Genomic DNA, 12,217 nt, shown 5'->3' on the forward strand with positions numbered 1-12,217 from the left:
GGGGGGGTAACCAGGGAGCTGTGGGTTAGGGTTAGAGGGGGTAACCAGACAGCTGTGGGTTAGGGTTAGAGGGGGTAACCAGGGAGCTGTGGGTTAGGGTTAGAGGGGGTAACCAGACAGCTGTGGGTTAGGGTTAGAGGGGGTAACCAGAGAGCTGTGGGTTAGGGTTAGGGGGGGTAACCAGAGAGCTGTGGGTTAGGGTTAGGGGGGGTAACCAGAGAGCTGTGGGTTAGGGTTAGGGGGGGTAACCAGAGAGCTGTGGGTTAGGGTTAGGGGAGATAACCAGAGAGCTGTGGGTTAGGGTTAGGGGGGGTAACCAGAGAGCTGTGGGTTTGGGTTAGGGGGGATAACCAGAGAGCTGTGGGTTAGGGGGGATAACCAGAGAGCTGTGGGTTAGGGGGGATAACCAGAGAGCTGTGGGTTAGGGTTAGGGGGGGTAACCAGACAGCTGTGGGTTAGGGGGGATAACCAGAGAGCTGTGGGTTAGAGGGGGTAACCAGGGAGCTGTGGGTTAGGGGGGTAACCAGACAGCTGTGGGTTAGAGGGGATAACCAGACAGCTGTGGGTTAGAGGGGATAACCAGGGAGCTGTGGGTTAGGGTTAGGGGGGATAACCAGACAGCTGTGGGTTAGGGGGGATAACCAGGGAGCTGTGGGTTAGGGTTAGGGGGGATAACCAGGGAGCTGTGGGTTAGGGTTAGGGGGGATAACCAGACAGCTGTGGGTTAGGGGGGATAACCAGGGAGCTGTGGGTTAGGGTTAGGGGGGATAACCAGGGAGCTGTGGGTTAGGGTTAGGGGGGATAACCAGACAGCTGTGGGTTAGGGGGGATAACCAGACAGCTGTGGGTTAGGGTTAGAGGGGGTAACCAGACAGCTGTGGGTTAGGGTTAGGGGGGGTAACCAGACAGCTGTGGGTTAGGGGGGATAACCAGACAGCTGTGGGTTAGGGTTAGGGGGGGTAACCAGGGAGCTGTGGGTTAGGGTTAGGGGGGGTAACCAGACAGCTGTGGGTTAGGGGGGATAACCAGACAGCTGTGGGTTAGGGTTAGAGGGGGTAACCAGACAGCTGTGGGTTAGGATTAGGATGTTGTTATTCTAGCAGCTGGGTCCGTGGGTTAAGTCTTAGCTGCTGTAGATTAGATAAGTGTTTATTGTCTGATTTCCCCAGATGTGTCTGCGTATAGACGTGTGTGCCTGTACTGTGTTGTGCAGTTGGGTTGAAATGACACATTCATTCTCCTACAGCCCTGAATGATTGCTTTTGTGCGTATGTGTGTGTGCGAGTGTGTGCGTGCATGTGTGCATGCGTCTAGTCTTAGGGCTTCAGACCACAGGAGCACATTGCGTCAGTGTGTGTGATGTGGGAGGGTGAGATGTCTTGTAGCCTACGTGTTGAATAAAAGGGTTGACGGTGAAAGGGATGGATCCTGAAGGAACCCTTGCATTCTCTCTTTTTCACCCGTACTCTCTCCATCTTTGCCCTGTTGTTTATCCTATGGCTGGCTCTCATCCCGCTTGATCTTTTCACAAAGTAATAGTGTGTGTGTGTGTGTGTGTGTGTGTGTGGAACAGAGAGCTCTGTGCTCACAAGCAGCAGAGAGAAAAGGTGGGAGGGAGCAGATAGGAGGAGAAAGGGAGAGGGAGGGAGGAACGAGGTAGCAGATAGGAGGAGAAAGGAAGGGGGAGGGAGGGAGGGAGGGACGAGGTAGCGGATTGGAGGAGAAAGGGAGAGGGAGGTAGGAAGGGAGGGATGAGGAGGAGGGAGGGAGGGAGGGAGGGGGAGTGCAGCAGAAGCAGCAGTAGAGACTGTGAAGCTGCAGCAGCCTAGAGATAAAGCTTTTCTCGCTGCCGGTGCCTGCGAGCGAGAGATAGAACAAATGAGAGAAGCCAGCGAGAGAAGAGAGGAATACTGGCTGCCCGCTGTTACTTGGGCTCCCGGCTTACACTGGATCTACAGGCCTCAATAAACGCACGCACGGACACCCACACTCACACTCTTTTCTCTAACACACACACACACACACACACACACACACAGTATTTCAGGTCTGTCTTCAGAGCACTGTCAATTGGATCACTCCGGCGATGCCTGCCTGACGGGAACCTGGATCGAGATGAATCTGGAGACCTCGTCAAACTCTCCTTCGCCTACTTCCATATCTCTCCCTCTCTCTCTCTCTCTCTCTACCTCCGGTCTCTCCACCTCCGGTCCTGTTCTCTGCCTTCGCCCTACACTGTCTTCTGCACATGTGCAGGCAGGATCAGGATGGCTGTTTAGGGGATGTTGAATCAACCAAGGAACGGCTGAGCCCAGACCAGAGCAGTCGCCACCGAGCCCAGACCAGACCAGCCGCCAGTGTAATTAGATTCACCAGACCAGAGGAGAGTGGAGGATAGGGAGTGCCTTTGTAACTGCCTGACTGTCTGTCTGCCTGTTTGTCTACAACATACTCTCTTACTACTCGTGTGGAATATTCCCTTGCATACTGTGGATGCTACCTACTGTAGATGCTACATACTGTGGATGCTACCTACTGTAGATGCTACATACTGTGGATGCTACATACTGTAGATGCTACATACTGTGGATGCTACATACAGTTATGATATACAAGCTGTCTGACTGACATTGGCTGACAAGGACTGAAGGATTTGTGATTGGACAGCGATCCCCCCAGGAGGCGGTAAGATCAAGGCCATTATCCATGTGATGTCAGGCTGTCTGGAGAGCAGAAAGAGGCGCTCTTAATTTGACGGGTTCTCAGTTGAGACCTTTAAGAGCTCCAGGTACTGTGTCGTCATGCCTGCGTTGCTACAGGTACCAGATCACTGAAGTGAAGTGTGAAAGAATACTTGTTGATTCCCGCCTCACCTGGTTAGTCCTGGGACCCCGCTCTAACACTCATAACACTGGGCCAGTGATGATGTAACATCCTGGGAGGGTTCCTTTCGTCACTGAGACGACAACAACAACCGTCCCATAGGGTAACTAATGCTGGCGAGAACCCAGGAGGAATCGGAACATCGCATGACATGAGGCTCAGTAGAACAGGGGGGAACTCTGGGGCGCGGGGGAGGAGCTGACGGCCGAGGCTGTGATTGAGGTTTTTTAACGAGCTGTCGGCGCATTGGCTGACGAATCACTATCACCCACCGCTGATCTGTACCCCGGCATGCTGCCTCGACACAACCAGCCCCCCCCAACCGCTACTACAGAGCTGTCACCTCCACTCCCGCACTGGGGCTTCTTTTACGGCTCATGCTGCAATAACGAGGTTTATCAATAATATATGAACTGGGATTGGAGACACGCCAGGGTAAAGTACTTGGATTACATGACTGCTTGGAACGGCAGGGTAAACAAATCCAAACAAAACTGTGTGTGTGTGTGTGTGTGTGGATGTCGAAATGGGAGCAGACTCATTGGTGACGTGAGGCTCTTTTTTCTTTCCTCCAAGAGGCGGTGATGTGCACAGAGTCAGATGCACTGTATGTATGAGTGTGTGAGTGAGAGTGTGTGTGTGAGAGTGTGTGTCTGCACTGCAGCTCTCTGGCATCTCACACTGAGGAAATACATTGCAGGAGCGGCAGAGAGATGAGACAGGCACTGATTTTACCCCCCTGCCAGAGACCCCGCGGTCAAGAGCACCACTGAGACTCTGCAGTCATCACACGCAGCGTGGAGAGGCTCCAGAACAACACTGAGGGGCTCAAAACAACAAGATTGACTTTGAATGTCTGATACAAGAGTCACAGCCTTTGGACTGTTGATGCAGTATGAGCCATACCGACCTGCCATTCTTGCCTGCCAAACCCTGAGATAAATCAACCAACCCAACCCAAGCCAAGCCTAATCCATTATTTCTTACGCTGTGCTGACGTGGTTTTCTGCGGATGTCCTTGACGTGAATGGGACCCTGCTGGGACCTCCGTGTCGGAGCCTAGAGCTAGACGGCAGGGGGGTAGCCCTGGAGAGAGCAGGCAGGCCCTCGCTGCGTTGCCTGAGTCTGTGTGAGGCAACAGCTGCAGAGAGGAGAGGGGGGGGGGAAGAGAAGGACGGAGAGGAGAAGCACTTACGGCACGGACCAGGGCTTTGCTGTGACACGCAAGTGTGCAGTGCCTCAGACTGAACCCGGCTAGAAGGTGAACAGAACCAATGATGTTGTCTCTCTGTGTCTCGGTCCTGTCCAAGCTCCAGCTCACGCCAGGCGACCGGAGCTGAATCCCCCACAGCTGACATCACAGTGGTATGGGAGTTGTCCACCTGAGGGCTTCTGTTTGACTTTCTATTTCTGCTGTTGTTTCTCCCCGTCTCCCATTCCACCCCTCCCCCCCCTCTTTCTCTCTCCCTAAAATGGGGAGCTCCATGGGGTGTGTGAGACCGCCCCGTGAGGCAGGTACCGGGGGTGCCCCTCCCCTGTCCCCAAAACGGAAGCTCCGTTTTCGACGGAAACGCAAAGGAAAGAAGCACCGGAAAGGGCTGGTAATAGAAGACATTGAAAAAGGGAGAGGCCCTGTACCAGGAGAAGAGCAGGAAGAAGAGAAAGAGAAAGAGAAGGCTACTATTGCTGAAACAGTGGCTTCAATCGATACCAAGAGTGATGTTGAAACCAAACCACCCAGCTTAGCAGTGCCTGACACCCAAGCCCTTTCCCAACTGACAGTACCTGGTACCCACCATGCTGGCACCCTGAGTGGGTCCATGGGTGGGCTCTGCGGCAGCATAGTCCTGGAACTGTCCCCTGAACCCAGTCCAACATGGAAGGGCGTCTCCTGCCAGCCTGGGAGTGGGGAGGGAGCAACCAGCAGCCAAGGGCCACCTAGTGAGACCCCCACCCCCGTCAACTCCCACCCAGCCCAGGGTAGCAGCACCCCCGGAGGGGGGCGTGTCTGCAGGGTAAAGGAGCGAGTCCAGGGAGTCCTGGAAAGGCCCTGGATCGTACGACCAAAGAAAGGGAAGCCAGGGAAAGAGGAGGAGGAGGAGGAGGAGGAAGGAGGGTGTGTAGCAGGGACTGTCGACACACCTCCAGAAAGGGAGCACAAAGGGGTGGTCCACATCCGTGAGGTCGGGGGGCGCCTGTGTGTCGTCAGGACAGTGTACCCCAGTGACTTTGGCTCCCCGGTATGGAGAGGTGACAGTGACAACACCAAGGAGGTTGAGGTTCGTGCTGAACCCCCCGCTCCGTCCCCCGTGACTGCAAACATTCTCAAAGTACGGCTTTCTGAGGAGAACACCAGACGAGCCAAAATGGACGCCTCCAGTCCCGGTATGACCACCGATCTTCTAAGGCCCAAGGAAACCATGGCGGTGGAGGGGGTCGGTTGGGGTACCCCAGGACATGTCCAACATGGAGGGCCTCCGCCTTCAGTACAGGATCCTTTGTCCTCCGGGTACGCCAGCGACCTGCCACTCACCTCCCCTGAGACAGGGGGCGCCTCCCAGGCGGACTGGGGAGGCATGACCAGCAGCTCATCAGAGATTCTGGACTCTGTGACAGAGAGTCCCCTCTCACCCCCTCCGGTCCCGCCCAGGCTCTTCCCTCAGGTCAGGGTCTCCATCTGTCTCTTTTAATTGCTCAGGTGGGAAGGTGGGCTGATCCGTGCTGGGTCAGGTGGGGGTGGCATTTCTGAATGTGAGTTGTCATTGAATGTGTTAATGGCTGTGTGTGCGTGTGCGTGTGTGTGTGTGTGTCCTGGTTGTTATCCCCCCTGCCAAAGGCTCTCTGCATGTTCACGTCCTTCCTGACTGGGTCCCCGGTGCCTAATCAAGACAGCCCAGGCCATCTCTTTGTCTTTCTCCTTCCCCCTCTCCATCACTCATTAGTTCCCTCACACCACCCACTCTCTACCCTGTCGCTCCCATACTGTGTCCGTGCGGGGGTGTGTGTGTGTGTGTGTGTGTGTGTAAAGAATGCATGCGTCCTTCCCCTACTTCTACCAGCTCACCCCCCTGTTCTGGGCTAAAGTAGGTAGAGGTTGTTTGGGGGGAAAGCTAAGGGAATCGATGGCCTCATTTGAGCTCCATTACAGTGAGGACCTACTATGCACATCTCTTTAACCCTGTCAGTACTGCTAACTCTAACCTAACTACACACATCTCTTTAACCCTGTCAGTACTGCTAGCGCTAACCCAACTAGACACATCTCTTTAACTCTGTCAGTACTGCTCGCTGAGTTATGGGAGGGGCCTAGCTGAGTCATGGGAGGAACTAATATAAGTCATGGGAGGGGTCTCCACAAAGGCTCCTGTTTACCAGTGTTTGTGTCAGATAGCGATCAATAGTCCTGGCTCTGGCTCTTTCAGGCTTCCTTCCTTCTTTGTGTGTGTGTGTGTGTGTGTGTCAGTGGCAATCTGTGTGTACATGACGTGTGTGTGTGTCAGTGGCAATCTGTGTGTACATGACAGTGCCTTTGTGTGTGTGTGACAGCGTCTGGTCTCTCATCTGAATAAACAGGGATTTGAGATGTGCATTCATCAACACTGCTGCTGCATACGGCCCCTTAGGGACTCCATACACCCCTCTATTCATCTTTCTATCCATCCCTCTCACTCTATCCCCCTCTCTATCTGTCTCTATCCCTCTCTCTCTCTCTCTCTCTCTCCCTCTGTCCCTCTCTCTCTACCCCTCTCTCTATCCCCTCCTTGTGCCTCTTCCCCTCCATCTATCTCTTCCTTCTGTCGTCGTTTCTCTCCCTGCCTGCCCTCCATTTTCTATCTGTTTCCTCCTCTCCTCTCCTCTCTCTCCCTCCCCTCCTTCTATCTCTCCCTCTGCCAACATCAAAGAACCCTGGTTATAAATGGTGCCTGTTCAGGGCCCCCAGGGGTGAGAGGATGTGTGTGTGTATAATATACATGTAGCATACGCTTCGTTACAGCAGGCAGGGTTGGCAAGCTTATGTGAGAACACCACCTCCAGACACACACACACACACACACACACACACACACACACTCCAGGGTTAGATCATCTTAAAGAGGATTAATACCGTGTCTGTCTTAACGTCTGTCTTGTGACCTGTGTGTGTGCGTGTGTATGTGCCTGTGTGTGTGTGTGTGTCTGTGCTCTATTTTCTATTTCTATAGAGTAGTATGATGTCACTGCCGCTCACTCACACCTACTGTTTCCAGCTGTCTGGCAGTGATGTCACTGTTAATAGAATCCTCAGCGGTCCAAAGTTGTGTTCATGTCACGTCTTTGTTTGGCAGCCAAGTGATAACAGCCCCTCATGACAACCTCAAGAACAACAACAACCCGAGGAGAGAGGGATAGAGAGAGAGAGAAGGGGAGAGGGGGAGGGGATAGAGAGAGAGAGAAGGGGAGAGGGGGGGGGTGTAGAGAGAGAGGGAGGGATAGAGAGAGAGTGGGAGGGGAGGAGAGGGGGATAGAGAGAGAGTGAGTGGGAGGGGAGGAGAGGGGGGTAGAGAGAGAGAGGGATAGAGAGAGAGGGTGAGGGGGGGGAAGAGAGGGATAGATTGAGAGAGGATAAAGAGAGAGGGGGGGAGAGGGTGGGGGAGGAGAGGGATAGATAGAGAGAGGGGCAGAGAGGGAGGGATGTAGTGGGAGGATGGATAGAGATGAATAGAGAGAGGGGGATAGAGAGAGAGATGAATAGAGGTAGAGAGAAAGGGATATAGTGGGAGGATGGATAGAGAAATGAACAGAGAGAGAGGGGGATAGAGTAACCCTAACCACACTGTAGGCCAGTTCTATGTTTAGGACCCATGAGGACCGACATGTAAATCCATAGGCGCATACAGTATCACATCGGGTGTCAAATGAAAGCTAAGAGTCGGTTTGGGAAATTAAATTAGAAAAAAAATCCATCTTGAAAATGGATGGATTAGCAAGGGCAGTCATTCTGTTACCATCGTTCCGTTACCGGACGTGAATCCACTTGGCCTACTGTAGCTCGACAACCAAAAGAGATATTTTCAGACTCAAAGTATGATATCATAACTGACACCCACTCTCTCTGCAGACATCACAAGTCTTCATTTGGAGTAGATATTTAACAGATTTATGGGTCACACCCAAACGTCCCATCTGTTCTTAAAATGCATTTTCTTTGATTTTGTTTCAGTTGGAATTGGATTTTGTGTGTGTGTGTGTGTGTGTGTGTGTGTGTGTGTGTGTGTGTGTGTGTGTGAGAGACAGAGAGCATGCATTATGCAGCCAGTGTATGGTGCATGTGAGAGGGAGTAAGAGAATGCAGTGTGTGCGTGCGTGTGTGAGCGTATGTGTGTCTGTGATGAGCTCTATTAGTATAGGTAGGCCTGGCTTTCCCTCTATCATATCCACTCCTCCCTCTCCTCCCTCTCTCTCTGTTGGCTGTTGCTGCAGTCTCCTGGCACCCTCTGGACTTTCATTCTGTGCTATATTAGCACCAGAGAGACAGGAGGGAGGGAGGGAGGGAGGGAGGGAGGAGGAGGAGGAGGAGGAGGTGGACGACGAGTGTGAGACGGGGAGTGAGAAGAAGGGATGAAAGAGGAATACTGATGACAGGAACCAGCCACTGCCAGACACTGCAAATACATCACCCACGTCATGAAGATGAACAAAGCCAAAGAAAAAAAGAAAGTGTAGTAAAAGGAGAGTGATGAGGGGTGAGGTAGAGGGGGGGGGGGGGGGGGGGTTCACACCTCAGAGAAGAAGAGAGGAGGGGAACAACAGAAAGAGAAGGAGAGAGAGAGTTTACGTTCCTCCCCGTAAACTCAGATACATGTTGCTTATTCATGGTTAGGAACCCAACAACTCGACACACACTAAAGTTATATCACTGACATTGAATGAAGTCGTCGCTTCAATAGGCAAGTTATTATTTAGTTATTGATTATGATTGATGATTATCCATTTCGCTGTGAGACACAGAAAGTATATGAAGGAAGATACGAAGGGAGGGGAATCAAAGTGAAGGAAGCCCTCTTCCAGCTGAGACACAGCTTCACCTCAGACGCTCGATTCACCTCAGATACTCACTCACCTTTCCACTGTATGAGACATTTCTTTCCGGAACTTTCTCTCTCTGCAATAGTGACTAAGAAAGTGACTGCGAATGGTTTGTTTGTGTCCTAAAAACCCTCCTCTCTCTCTCTCTCTCTCTCTCTCTCTCTCTCTCTCTCTCTCCTCTTCTCTCCTCCTCCAGATCTCAGAGATCTATGTGAGCGGGGACTTGGGGGACCTGACTGCCAAGGAGAAGCTGCTGCTGTGGAGCAAGCAGGCGACGGAGGGCTACCCCGGCCTGCGCTGCGTCAACTTCTCCTCCTCCTGGAGCGACGGACGCATGTTCAACGCCTTGCTGCACAGATTCAGGTGCACACGCATATACGCACGGACGCACGCACACAAACATATATGCACACACACGTGCACGTGCACTCACACACACACACACAGAAATACACACGTGCACACACACACACACACACACAGTCACACTAACACACACATGCACATATGCGCACACACACACACAGTTACACACACACACACACACACACACAGTTGCACGCACACACACACAGTTACACACATGCACACACACACACACACACACATGTGCACATACACACTTACACACACGCACACACTCTTTCCCGTCATGCTGACTCAGTGATCTCTCTCTCTCTGCAGGCCAGACCTGATTGATATGGAGGTGGTTGCACGGCAGAGTAACCGTGACAACCTGGAGCAGGCCTTTGAGATCGCTGAGTCCCTCGGAGTTACAAGACTACTGGACGCAGAAGGTCTGTCTGTCTGTCTGTCTGTCTGTCTGTCTGTCTGTCTGTCTGTGTCTCTGTGTCTCTGTCTCTCTTTCGGTTTATCTATCTTACTTTCTGTGTTACAATATCTTACTGACCTCTTTCTCTCTTCTCCCCCCTCCCTCCCTCCCTCCCTCTCTCCGTCTCTCTCTCCTCTCCTCCTCTAGATGTGGACGTGCCGTCTCCGGATGAGAAGTCTGTCATCACCTACGTCTCTTCCATCTATGACGCCTTCCCCAAGATCCCCGAGGGAGGGGAGGGCATCGCTGCACACGTATGTTCCCTCCTGTCAATAACTGGAGTGACGATTGAAATAACAGCTTGTTGGGTTGGCTGTACACCCCTCCGTCACTGACTCACTCACTTCCTCTCCCTTCTCTCTTTTCCTGTCTCTTTCTCTCTCTCTCTCTCTTTCTCTCTCTCTCTATCTCTTCTTTCTCTCTCTCTCTCTCTCTCTTTCTTTCTCTCTCTCTCTCACTCTTTCTCTCTCTCTGCCTTCTTTCTCTCTCTCTCTCTCTCTCTCTCTCTCTCACTATTGCTCTCTCTTTCTCTCCCTCCCTCCCTCCCTCCCTCCCTCTCTCCCTCCCTCCCTCTCTCTCTCCATCTCTCTGTGTTAGGAGGTGGACCAGCGCTGGTCAGAGTACCAGACCCGGTTCTCCTCTCTGCTCCAGTGGAGCCGGCAGCACACGGCCCTCATGGCCAACAAGAACTTCCCCCAGAACCCTCTGGAGCTCAAGGTGAGGGACCAGGAGGGGAAACAGGGTGCATGGAAAAGGAGAGAGGGAAGGGGAAAGCAGTGAGAAAGGAAGGGAAGGGGAGAGGAGTAAGGAAGAGAACTATATTGTAGTATAGTACCTCTTGTAGTATAAATTGTAATTTTGTAGTATAATGTCTTGTGGTATAGTAGCTATATTAGTATAGTATATATTCAAGATTCAAGATCCTTTATTTGTCACGTGCATACAAGTATACAGTGAAATGCAAAAGTGACAGTGCCACAGAGGAGTGCAACAATAAATTGAAAAATAAATAGAATATAAACAGCAGTATAAACAGCAATAAAAGCAATGTACACAATGGAATGGCTATATACAATGGCAATGACAGGTAGGCAGTACAGTTAATTACAGTGAAAAGATGAGTCTGCAACTCATTATTATACTATAGCACTATTATATCATAATATTATTGTATATATTATGGTATCTATAGTATAGTTTATATTGTATAGTATTGACACGTTGATCAATGTCCTTCTCTCTCCCTCAGGCACTTTATAATGAGTACGTTCATCTGAAGGAGACAGAGATCCCTGCCAAGGAGAGGGAGAAGAGCTGTGTCGAACACCTCTACAAGCTGCTGGAGGTAGGAGAGAGGGACATGACTCTGCTAACAACCTCAGCACACAGACAAGAGAAAAAACAAATGCTAACACATTTAGTTGTTTCAAACACTTAGATAAATAGATAGAATTATCCGCAGAACACAAAGCCTGTCTGCTACACAGTGTTTAATGTGCTTGAAAGTAACACTGAATTCAGCTGTGAATTGAGTTACTGACAAGGGGAAGAGGGCGATCGAGAGAAGGGAGGGAGAGAAGGAAAGTATGAGCTGAATGTTACCACCACGAGCCAGCCACACTGCATCATGAGGCTCTGAGGAGGTCTGTGTGTGTCTGTGTGTCTGTGTGTGTGTGTGTGTGTGTGTGTGTGTGTGTGTGTGTGTGTGTGTGTCTGTGTGTGTCGTCTTGCCTCAGAGCCAGGGCATTTTGAAAACCTCATGCTGTTCTTAATCGTTTTCTGTGTGAGAGAAGACACACATTTATAATTCCTCCTTTGTGTCAAATCATCTACTTTTATCCCTTGGCATATCGGTCCCTCTCTCACCAGTGTGTGTGTGTGTGTGTGTGTGTGTGTGTGTTGATGACTTATGACCATACCCTGCCATATCTGGGTCAAGTCGTTGACTTGGGGGTGAGCCCAGTACTGATTATACAGATCATCCGATCATCACCTGGTCTTTATTAGATATGATCAGTAATCGGAAAGGACTCCTTTTGATCTCAAAATAATGATTCTTTTGTGTCCTGGAGTGGTCCAGTGTCCTGGGGTGGTCCAGTGTCCTGGGGTGGTCCAGTGTCATGGGGTGGTCCAGTGTCCTGGAGTGGTCCAGTGTCCTGGGGTGGTCCAGTGGTCAAGCACCGGAGCCTACAGCGCACACATAAGACCATGTCGGCATGGGTTAGAATCCGACCCATGCCCTGCTGACATCCCCTCTCCTCCTGACTTTCCCGTCTCTCTCCACCATCTCTATCCAATAAAAAGATTAAAATTATAAGAGTGGGACTTCCCCGCTCCAAAAAATAACCTTAAAATAACGCTCTGTTCGCATGAAGAAAGGCTGCTCCCATGTGATTCACCCAACAGCCTTCTTCGTGTCCTCATGTTGCCTTTCTT

At 51.4% G+C, this 12,217-nt stretch overlaps 1 protein-coding gene across 2 annotated transcripts in view; it reads left to right on the forward strand.

Moving 5' to 3' along the window:
* The window catches only part of macf1a (microtubule actin crosslinking factor 1a), a 164,013-nt gene that overhangs the window by 63,461 nt on the left and 88,335 nt on the right, over positions 1-12,217 (forward strand). For both annotated transcript variants that reach the window (XM_083680792.1, XM_083680793.1), the window contains exons 6-10: positions 9,146-9,312; positions 9,634-9,746; positions 9,929-10,035; positions 10,379-10,498; positions 11,031-11,126. In XM_083680792.1, the coding sequence (XP_083536918.1) occupies positions 9,146-9,312; positions 9,634-9,746; positions 9,929-10,035; positions 10,379-10,498; positions 11,031-11,126 (603 nt within the window). The remainder of the gene's footprint in view (positions 1-9,145; positions 9,313-9,633; positions 9,747-9,928; positions 10,036-10,378; positions 10,499-11,030; positions 11,127-12,217) is intronic.

This window comes from Argentina silus, assembly GCF_951799395.1.
Source record: "Argentina silus genome assembly, chromosome: 11".
NCBI classification, from domain to species: domain Eukaryota; kingdom Metazoa; phylum Chordata; class Actinopteri; order Argentiniformes; family Argentinidae; genus Argentina; species Argentina silus.